The 18,692-nt window shown below is 44.7% G+C and overlaps 1 protein-coding gene across 1 annotated transcript in view; it reads left to right on the plus strand.

The window, feature by feature from the left end:
- The window catches only part of ITPKA (inositol-trisphosphate 3-kinase A), a 143,563-nt gene that overhangs the window by 108,301 nt on the left and 16,570 nt on the right, over nucleotides 1–18,692 (plus strand). The window contains exon 3 of the mRNA XM_073554174.1: nucleotides 10,821–11,034. Coding sequence (XP_073410275.1) covers nucleotides 10,821–11,034 — 214 coding nt within the window. The remainder of the gene's footprint in view (nucleotides 1–10,820; nucleotides 11,035–18,692) is intronic.

Raw genomic sequence — 18,692 nt, forward strand, 5'->3', positions numbered from 1 at the left:
CTGAGCTTCCTGAAACCCATCTCTCAAGCTTTAAACAAAATACAGAAAAATAGCTGTTTTATTGCGGTTGCTGTTGAAATTTGGAAGGAACTGAGTGAACACTTAAAAACAGAACTACACATGGACAGAATTAAATTACAAGCAGTAAACAAACGAATGGGACAAGCACTGACTCCAGCTCATTTTTTGGCAAATATTGTCAATATCCAATATCAGGGTCAAAACCTAAGTGCTGAGGAAGAGGAGTTAGCTATGACATGGGTATCCAGCAATCATCCATCTTTAATGCCAACTATAATAAACTTCAGAGCTAAGGGGGAACCATTCAAGAAATATATGTTTGCTGAAGATATTCTAAGGAAGGTCACACCAGTAAACTGGTGGAAGTCACTTAAGCGCTTGGATTTAGAGACTGTTCAAGTAATGATTTCACTTTTAACAGCAGTAGCTTCTTCTGCAGGCGTTGGAAAAATATTCTCTTCCTTTGGACTCATTCATTCTAAATTGAGAAATCGGTTGGGACCCAATAAAGCAGGAAAGCTTGTTTTTCTTTTCCAGATTATGAATAGGAACAAAGAAGAAGATGATGATGAAGATGACGACAAGTGAGCTACAGAGGACAGCAGGGACAGGAGTATTTAAGGTTTTCATGTGTCGGCTGGGCTGACAGTCTAAGTTTCTTAAAATATATATATATTTTGTTTAGCCAAATTAGTTAACAAACATGGATGTTTGTTTAAGCAAATAACTTATGCTGTAATGTTGTTATTGTTTCAGTTGAATAAATCTATTTAAATTGTTATTAAGGTCAGGATTATTTTTCTCCTTCCTAAGGGTGGTTTCACATTAGCGCTTTTTAAGCGCACGCACGGCCGGGGGTAGCTCCGCCCCCGAGCCGGCTCTCTGCCCGGCGTGCCCGCCCCTTGCTTGTAGCGCCGCCTCCTAGCGCACAGTGGCGCCTGCGATCGGCGCACCCTATCTTTAGCATAGGGTGCGCAGATCGTGCGCAGGCCGTGCGCTAGTTGCACTTTGACCTGCGCTGCGCACTTTTGACGGTGCGCCGTGCGCGCCAAAATCAAACTTTTCGGATTTTGGCGCGCACGGCGCACCGTCAAAAGTGCGCAGGTCAAAGCGCAACTAGCGCACGGCCTGCGCACGATCTGCGCACCCTATGCTAAAGATAGGGTGCGCCGATCGCAGGCACCGCTGTGCGCTAGGAGGCGGCGCTACAAGCAAGGGGCGGGCACGCCGGGCAGAGAGCCGGCTCGGGGGCGGAGCTACCCCTGGCCGTGCGTGCGCTTAAAAAGCGCTAATGTGAAACCACCCTAAGTACAACAGAACAGTGGTGTCCAAATATGAATGATTAACCCATTAAACTGGGGAGAAAAAAGTAATATAAAAAGTGATTCTAAAAATCTTCATCTACTTGCATGTTAAAGTAGCAAGAACTAGTTTAGGTAGAAACTTTGATTTAAATCACTGATTTAAATCAAGCCTTACTGACTAGTGATTTAAATCGTGATTTAAATCGTGATTTAAATCAGTTAGATTTAAATCAAATCCACCCTGCGCTGAAGGCAGGAAGAGAGAGCGCGGAGAAGCTGGGGGCTCAAGAGACAGCATCAGGACGGGTAAGTATGACCTGACACCCCCGCCCACCCTCCACTTCCGACCCCCCCGTGTGTATATGACTCGAATATAAGCCGAGATGGGGGGACTTTCAGCCCAAAAAAATGGGCTGAAAATCTCGGCTTATATTCGAGTATATATGGTGTGTGTGTGTGTATATATATATATATATATATATATATATATATATATATATATATATATACAGTATATATATATACCACTATGTAATAAACTATGTAAGTGGCAAAAAACTGTTTTCAACAAAAACATACTAAATAACATTTGTGCAGTCTATGAATTTGTTCTAAGAAATAGAATTGCCTCCATCAGATCCTCCTTCATAGAGGACCTCAAATCTGACCTAATAATTTTAAGGCCAGAGAGCAACCTCTCTACACTAACTTGGGTTGGAGGCAAAGCCGTAACCACATGGGCAACATCTCTAACAATTTCCGGGTATAAAGGAATTGCCTCATGCACAGTCAGTTTTGATGAACGGTTGAATTTTTCTATTTCTTTGAGAGCAAGTGAAACATTTTGCTGAAATATGGTCAATCTGCTTGCTATAGGAGACGGAGTGAAATCTTTTTCCTTGTGGCAAAGCTTTGCCTGCTACATGTCATCCAAATACTTGTCAAAGTCAAACTCCTCATCTGATGAGGATGAAGATATGGCGGCAGTAGCACTGTCAGGACCCAAGTCCTCTTGCGCCTGGCAGTCCTCCTGTAGGCCACTCATCCTAACTGCTACCTCAGTCAGAGCTTCTTTTCCTTTAGTAAGCTGTTGATCATCAAGCAGTATACGATGACTTGGGTCCACATAAACAGCTGCCAGAAAAATTTTATTTTCCAATAGCTGTGTCTCTCTCCGTTATCATGTTTGAAGTATTGTCCGTTACAATAGCAAGAACCTGTTCTTTGTTGAGTTTGTAATCTTGCAGAACTTTTTCCACTAAGGCCTGTAGAAACTGGCTGTTGTGATGAGCTTTAGTATCTTTTACTGCCAGTGTCTTGGTAACAATTTCTTTGTTGTCACAAACATATCGAACATTGATGGCAAAATAGTTCACTCTGTGACGTGTGCAGGCATCCATTTTAAGAAACATGAAGTGTCTTTTGAGAGTCTTTTTAAGATCTTCCTTTTGTTTAAGGGCTTCTTCAATCACTAATTTTCTAATACTTTCTCTTTCCAGAGAAACACCAAGTTTGCGGGCCATTTCTCCATTAAGAGCTGTAAAAGCTGGTCGTGCAAATAATGTTAATGGTACACCGTCCTTCACAACAAGCTGTATGAGCTGTCTTTTAAACATATCTGCTGTCATTGTTACAGTAACTTTGTCACTTACAAAATATCTTGTTAATGTTGTTTGAGATGCTCTTTCCTCCTCCTTTGCCTGGCAGGAAGTGCTGGGCACAGGGTTTCTTGGTGCTGCTGTTATCTTTCTCAGTCACAGCTTTGAAAACTTCTGGGTGGAAGCGTTGTAAATGTCTTTTTAGATTGGAAGCTCTTGTAGGAGCATTTTTATCACTGCCTGAGTATGCACTGATTTTGGCATCACAGCATTTGTTTTCCTCTGGGTCACTTGTCATACATTGACACACAAAATATTTTTCATCTTGAGTCACTGTGAAATGCTCAAATACAGCTGACTTCATGGGGAGCTTCTTAGACTTTTGTAATCATATAAATTCACTATAAAAATAATTTTGTCCTATAAAATAATGTAGATTATAATTCTAGCAAGAACAGGGAACCATGTACAGTGGGGAAAATAAGATTTTGATACACTGACAATTTTGCAAGTTTTCCCACTTACATAGAATGGAGAGGTCTGCAATTGTACACTTCACGTGTGAGAAACAGACTAAAAAAAAAATCTAGAAAATCACATTGTATTATATAGATAAAATGCATTTTATTGCATGTAATGTGTATTTGATGCAATAGAAAAACAGAACTTAATATTTGGTTCAGAAATCTTTGTTTGCAATTACAGAGGTCAGACATTTCCTGTAGATTCTGTTTCTCTCAGTTGAAGTATACCTATGATTAAAAATTTCAGACCTCTCCATTCTTTGTAGGTGGGAATCGGCAGTGTATCAAATAATACTTTCCTCACTGTATAAATTTTAGATAGAAATAAAACAAACTTTGCATATATCAGTAGTACAGATGACAAATCTAAAGTTTGTAAAATATGTTATTAGATAGCTTTACTTTGAATTTCCAAGGCTTTTCTTAGGGTACAGCTCACTAAATGCTTCACAGTCTATGAAGAGGGGAGGAGGGAGGGAGCAAGTTTGTTGTGTATCATACTCCAGGAACAAAGAAACTGATAACATAGCTAATAACTTGATGTTTTGGCTTCTATACCTATACAAGTCCTCATATAAGTCCTCATCAATCCTATTGCTGTATTTTCCCTGTATATTGTATGCAAATTGTATAAAAGCTAGCTTCCCAAAAATATGAGCTCAAAGAAAAAACAAACAAGCATCGAACATACAGTATACTGGACTATTGGTTTATGCACAGTTTATTGAAAGTTTAAATATGCTTTAAGAAGTAATTACCTTAATCTTCTTATCCTGTTCACTCTAGCAATTGTTCTGAGATGAGTGCAGGCCTTCCTTCTTTCTGAGTGTGTTTACTTTGTACCCTTGTCTGTAGAGGAGGCGCTTCACTGGTGCTGGAGTGCAGCACTGACTTATCTCAGCTAAGACAATCTCCCAATCACCTCATACCATGCACTGTCCTCCCTCCCCCCACTGCATCTAGCTCACTCTCTGATTTTGAACCAGTCACAGAAGAAGAAGTAAGCAGGCTCCTTGCATCTTCTCGCCCAACCACTTGCACCAGTGACCCATTTCCGTCACATCTCCTCCAGTCCCTTTCCCCTGCTGTCACCACTCACCTAACTAAAATATTTAACCTCTCTCTCTCTTATGGTATCTTTCCCTCCTCATTTAAGCATGCCATCATACATCCACTACTTAAAAAAAACATCCCTCGACCAAAACTGTGCTGCTAACTATAGACCTGTCTCTAATCTTCCCTTCATCTCTAAACTCTTGGAACCCCTGGTCCACTCCCGTCTGATCCACTATCTCTCTGATAACTCGCTTCTCGACCCTCTCCAATCCGGTTTCCGCTCTCTACACTCTACTGAAACTGCCCTCACTAAAGTCGCTAATGATCTACTAACAGCTAAATCTAATGGTCACTACTCCATGCTAATTCTCTTGGATCTCTCTGCAACATTCGACACTGTGGATCATCAGCTCCTCCTCACCATGCTCCGCACCATCGGCATCAATGACACCGTTCTCTCCTGGTTTTCCTCCTATCTCTCTGACCGCTCCTTTACTGTATCTTTTGCTGGTTCCTCCTCTCATCTTCCACTTACTGTTGGGGTTCCTCAAGGATCAGTCCTAGGCCCCCTCCTCTTCTCTTTGTATACTGCCCCTATTGGTCAAACAATCAGTAGGTTTGGGTTCCAGTACCATCTCTATGCTGATGACACCCAATTATACACTTCTTCTCCTGATATCACGCCTGCCTTTTTAGATAACACCAGCGATTGTCTAAATGCTGTGTCTAACATCATGTCCTTACTATATCTGAAATTGAACCTGTCAAAGACTGAACTCCTTGTGTTTCCTCCCTCTACTAATGTACCTATACCCGACATTGCCATTTCTGTGTGTGGTTCCACTATTACTCCCCAGCAACATGCCCGCTGTCTTGGGGTTATACTTGACTCCGAACTTTAATTCGCCCCCCCACATCCGATCACTGGCTCGCTCTTGTTATCTGCACCTCAAAAACATTTATAGAATTCGACCTTTTCTTACTTTTGATTCCGCAAAAACTCTTACTGTTCTTATTCATTCTCGTCTAGACTATTGTAACTCTCTTCTAATCGGTCTCCCTCTTACCAAACTCTCCCCCTTCAATCTGACTTGAATGCTGCAGCCAGAATCATATTCCTCGCCAACCGTTACATCGATGCCTCTACCTTGTGTCAGTCCTTACACTGGCTACCCATCCACTCCAGAATCCAGTACAAACTTATTACCCTCACCCACAAAGCTCTCCATGGCTCAGCACCACCCTACATCTCATACCTCGTTTCTGTCTACCACCCTACCCGTGCCCTCCGTTCTGCTGGTGACCTGAGGTTAGCATCCTCAATAATCAGAACCTCCCACTCCCGTCTCCAAGACTATACACGTGCTGCGCCAATTCTTTGGAATGCACTCCCCAGGTCAATACGATTAGTCCCGAATCCCTACAATTTTAAGCGTGCCCTGAAAACGCATTTATTCACACTGGCCTACTGCCTCAACACATTAACCTAACTATCCCTGTGTGGCACAGTCAAAAATTTTACCACAACCAGGTTCCCCGCATCATGTTCCCACATCCTTTTTACATCTATTAGCCCTCTGTGTCTGTACTGTTAAACACTTAACATTATGGCTGGTCCAAATAATCAGGGCAATTGTTACCACCCACCTTTCGTGTCTCCTTTTTTTCCTCATAGATTGTAAGCTTGCGAGCAGGGCCCTCATTCCTCTTGGTATCTGTTATGATCTATGTGATTTTTGTTATGCTGTAATGTCTATCGTCTGTACAAGTCCCCTCTGAAATGTAAAGTGCTGCGGAATATGTTGGCGCTATAGAAATAAAATTTATTATTATTATTATTATTATTATTATTATTATGGCAAAGTCTAGATCCTCAGGCTACATTCACACCATGGGCGTAGCCAGGATCAAAACTAGGGGGGGGGGCAGAACCTCATACTGTGGCACAGAACCTCATACTGCACACCTCAGCTGCTACAGAACCTCATACTGCACACCCCTACACTTGAAAATAAAGCCTACACCTTAAGAAGATGTGGTGAATGCAGTCTATTTATTCCAACTATCAATTGATGTTGCTGTGTTACTGAAGACGAGCAGTGCCTGTCCTGGGCATCCTTTTGGGCAGCTATGAGGTGTACCTGACTGGTGCTAAAAAAAAGAGTGTTGGTCTTTGTGCTACCCGGCTTTCATTCTTTTTGATACAGATAAGATATGGATAGACAGATATGGATAAATGGATGGATAGATAGATAATGTTTTCAATAGCAAAAGCAGATTAGAAATTTGCTCTATCAGCTCAAAAACCTTTCAGATGATGCGGTTTTTTAAAAAGCTGATTTGCTTTTGCAGCTGAAAAACGTATCCTCAAAAAACGCAGCAAAAGCGCTGTGTGTGAATGTAGCCTTAGATCAGGAATAGAACAGCCATTTATAGGACATTTCATACCTTTCCCAAATTATTATGAAAAAATATTCAGCACATTCTGCATTGAACTACTGTACCCAATTTATTATATATTTTAGGAGTCGGAGTAGGTCCACCAAAATGAACACTGACTACGACTCCACAGCCCTGCTCTTTAAACCAATGCAAAGTAAAAATAAACACATCCCTTTGGGCAAAACAGGAAAGGAAAACAATATGGTACACAGTCTGTGTACCTGCAGGAATTACCAAACACAGGGTTTAGTTTACTACAAACACAAGCACCACTCTGGAGTTAAACTCCATTTACCTTCTAAACCCCACCCTGGGGTGGAGATATGGTGAACAAATTACACCATTCAATCTTTTCACAGTTTCTTTCACAAATGATTATACCCAACGGTATTTGATATGAGTTATTTTCCACCATACAGGTTCACTTACTTTTGAGCATTTTGTAATTTGACAGCAGTACAACTAATAGGTATGCTACTCCATGTTTAATGAATTTTCATTATACCAATATGGCTTTCTTTATCTTTGTCTTTTGGGTATGAGACACCAGTGTCTCTGCCACTGTGACATCCATGACCTTAGCTTTAGGATTGGCCCTCAGGCATGTAACTTTCACTGGTTCCCTGTCTCGCCACGGTATGAGCAGGTTGATGTTCTACATTTAGTACGGCTTTCTTTTTCCTGGCTAGAGAATCTCTTATAGTTTACGTCACTGAATTTTTCAACCACCTTGTATGGCCCCTGCCACTTGGCCAGAAATGTACTTTCGACCATGGGTGCCAACACAAATAACTGGTCTCCAGGGCTAAACTTTCTTAGACTTGCTGCCTGATTCTAGACCCTGGCCTGGGCCTCTTGTGCTTGAAGAAGTCTCTCCTTCTCAGTCTTTATCACCTTCGCAATCCTGTCCTGAATTTGGGCCACATGCTCGATGATGCTCCGGTGGAGTGTAACTTCTGCCTCCCAGGTCTCCTTCGCAATATCCAAAAGTCTCCGAGAGGTGCCATCCATATAGTAGCTCAAATGGTGAGAACCCCATAAAGGCATGTGGTAGTTCCCTGATAGAGAGCAGCAGGTATAGCAGTAGATAATCTCAGTCTCAACCATTCTTCTCTACGACCTCTCCACCATGCCGTCCGTCTACGGATGGTACATCATCATCCAGAGATGTGTAATATGGAGAGCCTTACACAACTCTCGATTCACTTTGGGCATAAAAGGAGTTCCTTGGTCCGTCAGGATCTCCTTTGGCAGGTCCCTCTGGAAGAAAATATGGATTGGCTCTCGGGCTATACTTTTGGCGGAGGAGTTTCTCAGTGGTACCGCATCTGGGTAACATGTTGCATAGTCAGTTACCACCAGGGTGTATTAGTACCCAACAAGGTCTATGGCAATCGATTCAAATGGGACCTCTATAATAGGCAATGGCACTAGTGGACTCTGGAAGTGGCATACGGGAGCAGTTAGCTCACAGGTAGAGAGGACCAACAGTAGATGGCAATCTCCCTGTGACATCCAGGCCAGTAGAACCTTTGAAGGACCCGCTCATGAGTTTTGTGTCCTCCCAGATGACCTCCCAAGACATGAGAATTGGCCAGGTCTAGTAGCCTATGCCTATAGGGGCCCGGTACTAAAAACTACTCTATCACTTCCTTTCTCAGTTTAGTAACCCGATATAGCAGCTTCTCATTTAAAGCAAAATGTGGAAACCAGGTGTTGGCCCCTGGCTTGAGTGACCCTGCTTATCACAGTCCAATGTCAGATGCCCCTTTTAAAGTAAAGTGCTAATTTATATGCTCTTTTTTCAAAGGAGCTTGTCCAACAAGATCCTCTAGGGCATGTCTTTAAGCAGATCTGCATAATTACCCTGTAAGCCACGCCCCTTTGTTAAAGACCATAAAATGAAGCACTAAATAAAAAGGTCTATATCTCTGGAATTGTATGGCGGATTTAAGGGGGGAAAAAAACAAAACCCACATGATACACCACAGGGGAGCATAAATTAGCCACTTTTGACCTGGTGTCAATTACTCTCTAAGGCTCAATTTTAGGCTTTATTATTTTAGGGCTTGCAAGTGCTTCTCACTAAATTAGAATATCATCACAAAGTTAATTTATTTCAGTTCTTCAATACAAAAAGTGAAACTCATAATACATAGAGTCATTACAAACAGAGTGATCAACTTCACGTGTTTATTTCTGTTAGTGTTGATGATTATGGCTTACAGCCAATGAAAACACAAAAGTCATTAACTCAGTAAATTAGAATAATTAACAAAAACACCTGCAAAGGCTTCCTAAGTATTTAAAAAGGTCCCTTAGTCTGTTTCAGTAGGCTCCACAATCATGGGGAAGACTGCTGATTTGACAGATGTCCAGAAGGCAGTCATTGACACAGTCCACAAGGAGGGTAAGCCACAAAAGGTCATTGCTAAAGAAGCTGACTGTTCATAGAGTGCTGTATCCAAGCATATTAATGGAAAGCTGAGTGGAGGGAAATAGTGTGGTAGAAAAAGGTGCACAAGCAACCGGGATAACTACAGCCTTGAAAGGATTGTTTAGAAAAGGCTATTCAAAAATTTGGGGGAGATGTGCAAGGAGTGGACTGCTGCTGGAATCATTGCTTCAAGAGCCACCACACACAGACATATCCAGGACATGGGCTAAAAGAGTCTCATTCCTTGTGTCAAGCCACTCATGACCAATAGACAACGCCTAGGCCAAGGAGAAAAAGAACTGGGCTGTTGCTCAGTGGTCCAAGGTGTTGTTTTCAGATGAAAGTAAATTTTGCATTTCATTTGGAAATCAAGGTCCCAGAGTCTGGAGGAAGAGTGGAGAGGCACAGAATCCAAGCTGTTTGAGGTCTAGTGTGGTTTCCACAATCAGTGATGGTTTGGGGAGCCATGTCATCTGCTGGTGTAGGTCCATTGTGTTTTTATCAAGACCAAAGTCAGCGCAGCCATCTACCAGGAAATTTGAGAGCACTTCATGCTTCCCTCTGCCGACAAGCTTTTTGGAGATGGGAATTTCATTCTCCAGCAGGACTTGGCACCTGTCCACAGTGCCAAAAGTGCCAATACCTGGTTTAAAAACAACAGTATCACTGTGCTTGATTGGCCAGCAAACTCGTCTTACCTTAACCCCATAGAGAATCTATGGGGTATTGTCAAGAGGCAGATGAGAGACACCAGACCCAACAATGCAGACGAGCTGAAGGCTGCTGTCAAAGCAACCTGGGCTTCCATAACACCTCAGCAGTGCCACAGGCTGATCGCCTCCATGCCATGCCGCATTGATGCCAAAGGAGTCCCGACCAAGTATTGAGTGCATTCACTGAACATACATTTCAGTAGGCCAACATTTCGGATTTTAAAATCATTTTTCAAGCTGGTGTTATAAAGTATTCTAATTTACTGAGATAATGACTTTTGGGTTTTCATTGGCTGTAAGCCATAATCATCAACATTAACAGAAATAAACACTAGAAATAGATCACTTTGTTTGTAATGACTCTATATAATATATGAGTTTCACTTTTTGTATTGAAGAACTGAAATACAGTAAATTAACTTTCTGATGATATTCTAATTTTGTGAGTAGCACTTGTAGCAATTCCCTCATATTCTTATATTATTGCAGCATCTCCTCCTCCCTCCTGTAGAAATAGAATAGTCGTTAAGGTATGTTGGGCACAACTGGACTTTTTTCAGTGTGTTTTGGACAATGTATTAGAACTATTGTTTGAATTAATAATTTTTTGTTCTGATCTGATCACTTTAAATATCCTCTGCGCTGAAAGACCTAAGTATTGGTATGTATGTATGTGGATATACAGCACATTATAATAATACTGTCTTCAATTTGTATTTTTGTAGGAAGCTTTAAAGCTGCCGCCGGGGGGACGATTTTAAAACGTTACTCAGAAAATGAGAAAAATTGCTTTGAGCTCCTGATGAGAGACCCTCTGGCCTCCTGCGTTCCCACTTTCCACGGGGTAACAGAAAGAGACGGGGAAAGCTACATCCAACTGGACGACCTTCTTAACAACTTTGATGAACCTTGTGTCATGGACTGTAAGATGGGCGTCAGGTGGGTGTGAGAATAAATGTTCTCGTACGTAGTTTTTATTTTATTACGTTGTAAATATCAGCTTCTTCTTTTCTATATCCTTTCCCTGCCCACACAGTGACATTTTACTGACTACAGCAGTTATTGAACAATGTGCATCAAGGCCGTATTTTATCTGCTCTAGGCAGGATTACCATGGTAACTGTACCTAGGGGAAAGGGGTAAATAGTGGCCAAATTTTATTTATTTTTGGCTGATTTAGAGATTTAGCATATTTTCTTAACAAATGCATATTGAGCTATACCTTAAAGCAGTTGTCCAGGTTTGTAGATCAAGTTTGCAGTCTATGTGAGCAGGTAGGCATGTAACTGCAAATATGCGATTTGTAATTTGCATACATGCGGTCATGTGCCAGACAACGAGGTAAGACACGTCTAGTCAGGATAAGGCGAAAGTATGCAAATCGCATTGTTAGGCTCATAGGTGAGGTGGATCCTCAAAGTGTTAGGAACGGCGGAACGCACTAAATAAGTAAATAATAAAGTGCGTTCGCCGCTCAGGGTCCACCGTGCAGAAGGTGTTAACACTGCTGCTAATTAATGGCAGACGCGCTATATGGCGGTATAATGCGCACGGGTTCAACGTCACCTGATGTGCGCAGAGCGGACTCTGTTAGCTCACAGAGGCGCTGTAACATAAACATAAACGCCGAGCCTGTTAGGCTCACAGGTCTCAGCGAAATTGTACGCACGGTATCTGGTCACAGGACACGGGCCCAAGTCTGGGGTCGGTGTCCGTGTAGACCTACCTTGCGTGTGGCGTCGCAGACACAACCGCTATGCGATAATGCCGAGATGTGACACCACCGGACGCTAGTGTAGAGGTGCGGTGTGCACAGTGGCCTATGGCTTGCCACTGACTGGCGCTGACTCCCTAGTTCCCTATCCACATGCGTAATATCAGAGGGAGGGGAATCTTAATAAGTCAGTCAGCAGAGTCATACATCCATCACCATTCACACATCTAGCAAGAAGAGTCTATCCTAGCGCATGGCCAAGCGGCCATGCGGGCCTTTTATAGCCGTGCGCTGCCGGGACCTTCCAGATCTCAGAGATGGACCAATCAGATCTGGAGAAGGACCTGAGCATGTGACTCCCGACCTCCAATGGGAGATCGTCTCGTGAGCATGCTCAGTGGAGCTGCAGAGGGACTTAGCCTCAGGAATGGCTTGCTGCAGAGCAGCATGTGAGGCTCTGGACTCCTGTCGTGCCGCTGCAGGAATCCGACGCCTAACATTACCCCCCCTCCTAGGGCCCCTCACCTCCTGAACCTTCCAGTCCACCAAATAAAGTTTTTTGCCTCGTACCACCTTGTGTCCCACAGAGGTATAGGCCTCAGGCTCATCCGAAGACAAGTCTGATGCTCCGGCAGATGACTTGAAAAACCGGGACATGTGAACAGGTTTGAGAAGGGACACGTGGAAGGCGTCAGGGATGGCTAAATCGCCAGGAGCAGAAGTTGGAACGGGGCGCCAGTGTGTGTCGGCGGGCGTCTTCATTCTCATTTTAGAGATTTGAGTGACATGCGGGGTGCGACCCAGACTGTCGAGGACCTCCATTGCCCGGTCTGCCACCGGCAAGGGATACAGTAACCCAGCTGACCTCTGTTTAGAGGAGCTACTCCGAGCACAAGAGGCGCATGCCTGAATGTATTTATTAGTGTCCCGAGCCCTGTGCAGCCACCAATAAGAGCTAGCCAGGAGTTTTGTGGTCCACTTGTAACCAAAGTGACCACCCACCCTGGACGCATGTGCCCACGCGAGAACCTTGGACCGCAGGTGAGGCGGGACAAAGGTCTTGCCCGGCGGCACTGGCTCAGGGACGTCTGGAACCATGGACCTCAAATTCCCAGTGAGGGGCGCGGAATGATCCACGGGCACCTCCGCAGAGGCTACTTGGACACTGCCCCCCATGCACCTTCCCACACAGTCCTTGCTCCAGCCCAGTATACTCCCCGAGGACCTCTCTATATGAGGGGAATGGCAACGGAGCCAAGGGAGTCCAGAAGCACCTGATCGATGCCCTTTGGCATAATGAGCAGGGACAACGTCTCGCGATGAGACGGCGAAATTGAGAACCCCAGGGGTGCTGTCTGGTGGGTAATCTGAGATGGTAAGGTAGATCCGTTGACCACCCTGACGGTCACGGGGTGAGGAAGTGGCACCAGTGGAATAGCGTGCTTTTGGGCGAAGGCTGAAGACATAAAATTTCCTTCTGCCCCAGAGTCTACCGTGACCTCTACCTCCCAGGTGGAAGCTCCACTGTCTAACGTCCCTCGGAATACCGGTTTGGAGGAGAAAGTTTACATATTAGGTAGATCCCCACCAACTACTACTGGAGGTGAACGCCTTTTCGATCGCTGTGGACACGTGTTAGCCAGGTGGCCAGACGGTCGACACAGGTAGCAGCATGTGGAGCCCTGTGCCGGACGCGGTTTAGGACCAATGCGAGACACATCCATGGGCTCAGGAGGTAAAACTTCCAGATCACGGGGTTCAAGAAATTCAGAGAAGTCAGGGGCCACCCTAAGCTTCTGTCTGGATTGAGTACGCTCCAGCCCGCGCTCCGTAAAATGGAGGTCAGTACGGGTGGAGATTGCAATCAACTCCTCCAGGCTTATGGGGACTTCTCTGGTAGATAAAGCATCTTTGACATGCTTAGCCAACCCTCTCCAGAACACAGGGATGAGTGCATTATCAGGCCACTCCAGCTCGGAAGCCAGTGTCCGGAAACAGACGGCGTACTGACTGACCGACAGGGGTCCCTGCGTTAGCGCAAGTAATTGGAGAGAGGTGTCATGAGTGACCCGGGGCCACAAAAAGACCTGCTTTAGTGATTTTAGAAACTGAGCAGCGCTCAGTACCACAGGGTCATCACGCTCCCATAATGGCGTAGCCCATTCCAACACCCTGCCCGACAGGAGGGAGACGATAAACCCCACCTTAGCCCGCTCTGTAGAGAATCGCGCGGCCAGTAACTCGAGCTGGATAGAGCACTGGCTCACGAAACCCCTACAGTTGGCGCTGTCACCAGAAAATGTATCTGGCAACGGGAAGCGGGAAATTGTCGGCATGGGCGTGGACATGGACGCCCGGGAGACAGCCTCTGCAATTGTCTGGGCAGCGACCGCAGCAGCATCCGCAGCCGAGGTGGAACTCTCGAGGGCTGCCAACCTGCCCTCCAGCTGCCGAATGTACCGCTGTAGCTGCTGCTGGTCCGCCATTATTAGCCAGACCCTGGCGCTAGTATAATGTTAGGAACGGCAGAACGCACTAAATAAATAAATAATAAAGTGCGTTCGGCGCTCGGGGTCCACCGTGCAGAAGGTGTTAACACTGCTGCTAATTAATGGCAGACGCGCTATATGGCGGTATAATGCGTACGGGTTCAACGTCACCCGATGTGCGCAGAGCGGACTCTGTTAGCTCACAGAGGCGCTGTAACATAAACATAAACGCCGAGCCTGTTAGACTCACAGGTCTCAGCGAAATTGTACGCACGGTATCCAGTCACAGGACACGGGCCCAAGACTGGGGTCGGTGTCCATCTAGACCTACCGTGCGTGCGGCGTCGCTACTGCGGATGCCGGTAAGTGCTGCTGAATGCAGCGCGGCGGCAGACACAGCCGCTATGCGATAGTGCCGAGACGTGACACCACCGGACGCTAGTGTAGAGGTGCAATGTGCACAGTGGCCTATGGCTTGCCACTGACTGGCGCTGACTCTTTCCCTAGTTCCCTATCCACATGCGTAATATCAGAGGGAGGGGAATCTTAATAAGTCAGTCACCAGAGTCATACATCCATCACCATTCACACATCTAGCAAGAAGAGTCTATACTAGCGCATGGCCAAGCGACCATGCGGGCCTTTCATAGCCGTGCGCTGCCGGGACCTTCCAGATCTCTGAGATGGACCAATCAGATCTGGAGAAGGACCTGAGCACGGGACTCCCGACCTCCAATGGGAGATCGTCTCGTGAGCATGCTCAGTGGAGCGGCAGAGGGACTTAGCCTCAGGAATGGCTTGCTGCAGAGCAGCATGTGAGACTCTGGACTCCTGTCGTGCCGCTGCAGGAATCCAACGCCTAACACAAAGTCCAAGGTCCTGGTGGGCACACAGGCGTCGGTGCAGCAGGCAGTTGAGGCACAAGGGAAACAGTTGACAGAGGTAAAGGAAGCTGCAGGTAGACTGGAGACTTCCTAGAAATTTTAGGTGAACACGTAGCAAAGGTCCTGAAAGACTGGAAACAGCTAGCAGAGGTACTGGAAGATGCAGGCAGGCACATAGCAGAGGACCTGAAAGACCAGGAGCAGGTGAAAAGACAGAAGTAGCAGCTAAAATGTCTGAATACAAAGACACAGTATGCCAACGATGTTGCGTATTTGGGATCCATGGTTATGGTATTCTGTTGGGCTCATTAGAAGAGGTGGAGTCTCAAAGTCCGGGTGGACACACGGGCATAGGTGTAGCAGGCAGTTGTAGCACACAGGAAACAGATAGCATAGGTATGGGAAACCACAGGCAGGAGTCTCGAAACAGATAGCAGAAATCCTTGGAGACTACAGTCATTTAGCAGAGGTCTTGGATGCCACAGACAGGTAGCAGAGGTTCTTGAAGACCTGAAACACATATTAGAGGTCATGGTCAACCCTGAACAGGTAGCAGAGGTCCTGAAAGCTGTAGGCGAACATGAGACGTCTTGGAAGTCAAAGGCGGACACGTAGCATAGGTTCTAGAAGACTGGGAGCAGGTAGCAGAGGTCTTAGTAGACCCTGAACAAGTAGCAGAGGTCCTGAAAGCTGTAGGCAAACAGGAGACATCCTGGAAGTCACTGGCGGACACGTAGCAGAGGTTCTAGAAGACCGGGAACAGGTAGCAAACAGAACTCTGGAGTAATTGGAACGTCTGAATGCCATGACACAGGTGTGTGCCTTGGTAGGGCTCGTTTAGGCCCAGGCACAATATCATATGAGATCACGCCAGGCCATCTGCAAAGCCCGATATGGAGCAAATTAGAGTTCAGCAGACTGGGGAGAGCAGAGAAAAGCATGGATCCGAGACAGGTGCGATCACATGACTGCCTTCTTCCGGCACTGGAACCACATGATCCATCAGTCAGCCTGCTATGACAGGTTAGTAGGTAGTTTGTAACTCTTTTAACTGTTGTTTTTTGGGGTTTTTTTGCGCTCCTCTCAACTGATTTATGGTTACAGAGCACATCGAAGCTAAATTTGCAATGAAGAAATAGGCTGTAGAAGCTACATTTTTTATGAAACCCAGTTGCAAAAATGATTATTAGCCACAAATACATGTTTTTAAGTAAAAAAAAATAAAATTGGACAACCCTTTTAATTATTGAAAAGGACCAGGCAGCCAGACCCACTTCACACCCGGCTCTGAAAACATGCTGGCATAGGAAGTTCACTCTAGGGCTGGAAGTGAAGGTGCCAAGATCTGGCATAAAGGATGAAAAGGAAACATTGGTCTTGCTCTTCTAACGGAAGTGCATTAGGAAGGTGTATAGAATTGTATCACTCATACATGGATAACACCTTTAACTGGACAACAACTCTAATATGCTGCATGAGAGTTCTAACATGCTTGGTTCTTGAAAGGTTGTCTTCAAAAACGGTCCTCCAGCGATTGGGTAAACATAGGGTGACCTATGGCTTAGACCCCCAGTGATCAACTGTAATCCACAGGGGAACCAAGTACCAATTTTTTAATCATCCTATGGAGCCTCCACAAGGGAAATAAAACATTGCACAGTTCCCACTGACCATGGTCTGTGTACATTTATTGCATGGAATTGGCAAGTAGTGATGCGCGAATGTGCTCGGATAAGGTGTTATCTGAGCATGCTCAAGTGCTAATCGAGTGACCTTGGTGTACTCGAAAAATATGTTCGTGTCCCCGCGGCTGCATGTCTCACGGCTTTTTGACAGCCACAACAGATGGAGGGATTGCCTAACAAACGGGCCATCCCTTCATGTATTGCAGCTGTCGAACAGCCACGAGACATACAGCCACGGGGACTCAAACATATTATTTGAGCATGCCAAAAACACTCAGCTAGCACCCGAGCATGCTCAGATAACACCTTATCCGGGTACGTTCACGCATCACTACTGGCTAGTCCTTCAGAGATGCTCTTTGTTGTCGCTCTTTATCCTTGCTAGAAGATTAGGGCACCAGTTGGATGAGTATTCTTCTAGTCGCTGTTATAAAACTGTGTGTTTACTAGGTTTGACATCCGTGAATAAGGAAAAAAGTTCATTGAATCGTTTGGAACCAATAATTCCAGGTGGGAAATGGCTAAAGAAAATATCCATAATTATTACTTGACAATAATCACATAAGCGATTATGGTGAAGTCTAAGGCTATGTACCCACGTATGCTGAAAATTCCTGACTAAAAACCGGACTCCTTCCCAGGAAACGCGCTTTTTTTTCCACCCGATTTTTGCACGTTTTTTACGCGTTTTTTCCAGAGCATCCCCAGTCTCATAGAATATAGAAGAAATGTGGATTTTTCCGCGAAATTAATGAGAATGCTGCGTTTTTTACCGCAATGCATTTTTTTTGCGGAAAAAACGCATCAATATGCACAGAAAGTGCAGAATTCATTAAAATGAATGGGATGATTCTTGTAAGTGTTTTTGCCGGTAAAAACGCTTAAAAAATGGCGAAAAAAACTCTTACATGTGCACACACCCTAAAAGAAAACCAAACTCATCAAGTTTTAGTTTCATGAGATACTTTTGCTTTCTCTTTTGTCTCCAAGAGGTTTTTTTTTATTCTAAAGTTAGTAGTTTATTTACATGAGAAATAGGAAGTACTCAGTAAAGTCTCAGTTTCAGCTTGGATCTTGATTGAGCTGTGTTGCGCTTTCTTAAATCTCTATATATAAAAATCAATGTGTGTGTGTGTGTGTGTGTGTGTATCACCAACCAATCATGAAGCATCTTTCAATTCACTAGAGCTGTTCAAAAGAAGCTAAGCTGTGATTGGTTGCTACGACCAACAGTTTTCCTTGCAACCAATCACTAAGCATTTCTCATTTCACCAGAGCTGGTTAACAGTAGCTGAGCTCTGATTGGTTGCTATGCGCAAGTTTTCCCACTTGACAACACCTCAGCAGACACTGACATGGTGGGAGAAATCTAGCATCCCCAGGAACATAAGCTCCCAGCCATCGTCTGTCCACCAGAAAGGAGCAGAGAGCATGACAGAAATGAATCCTTCCCTCCCGTGTGGTATCATTAAGTGACACACATGAATGTAGGAAAGTGCACATTTTAAATGTCATGTGTTTTTAATATTTTCTCACAGACACTTTTATGCATTATTGATGTGTTACTGTGCTCTGATGCTGTCAGTTTTTTTAAAGTGCTACTTTCCCCATAATTCACCTGAATATACCCATATAACGCGTAACGCTTTTCCCATAACAACCCATTAAATATGATACTATACTGCATACAGATACTGTACATCCATGAGCAACTCAACCGGACAAATTACAAGTTGACGGTGCATGAAAATGTGTGTGAAGGTTTCTCTACTGTACTAATGTATAAGGTTTGTGCTTGTACATTGGTGAAAAGCATGACTGTGAT

Source organism: Dendrobates tinctorius, unplaced genomic scaffold, assembly GCF_039654945.1.
Source record: "Dendrobates tinctorius isolate UK_male_01 unplaced genomic scaffold, ASM3965494v1 ptg000208l, whole genome shotgun sequence".
NCBI lineage: Eukaryota > Metazoa > Chordata > Amphibia > Anura > Dendrobatidae > Dendrobates > Dendrobates tinctorius.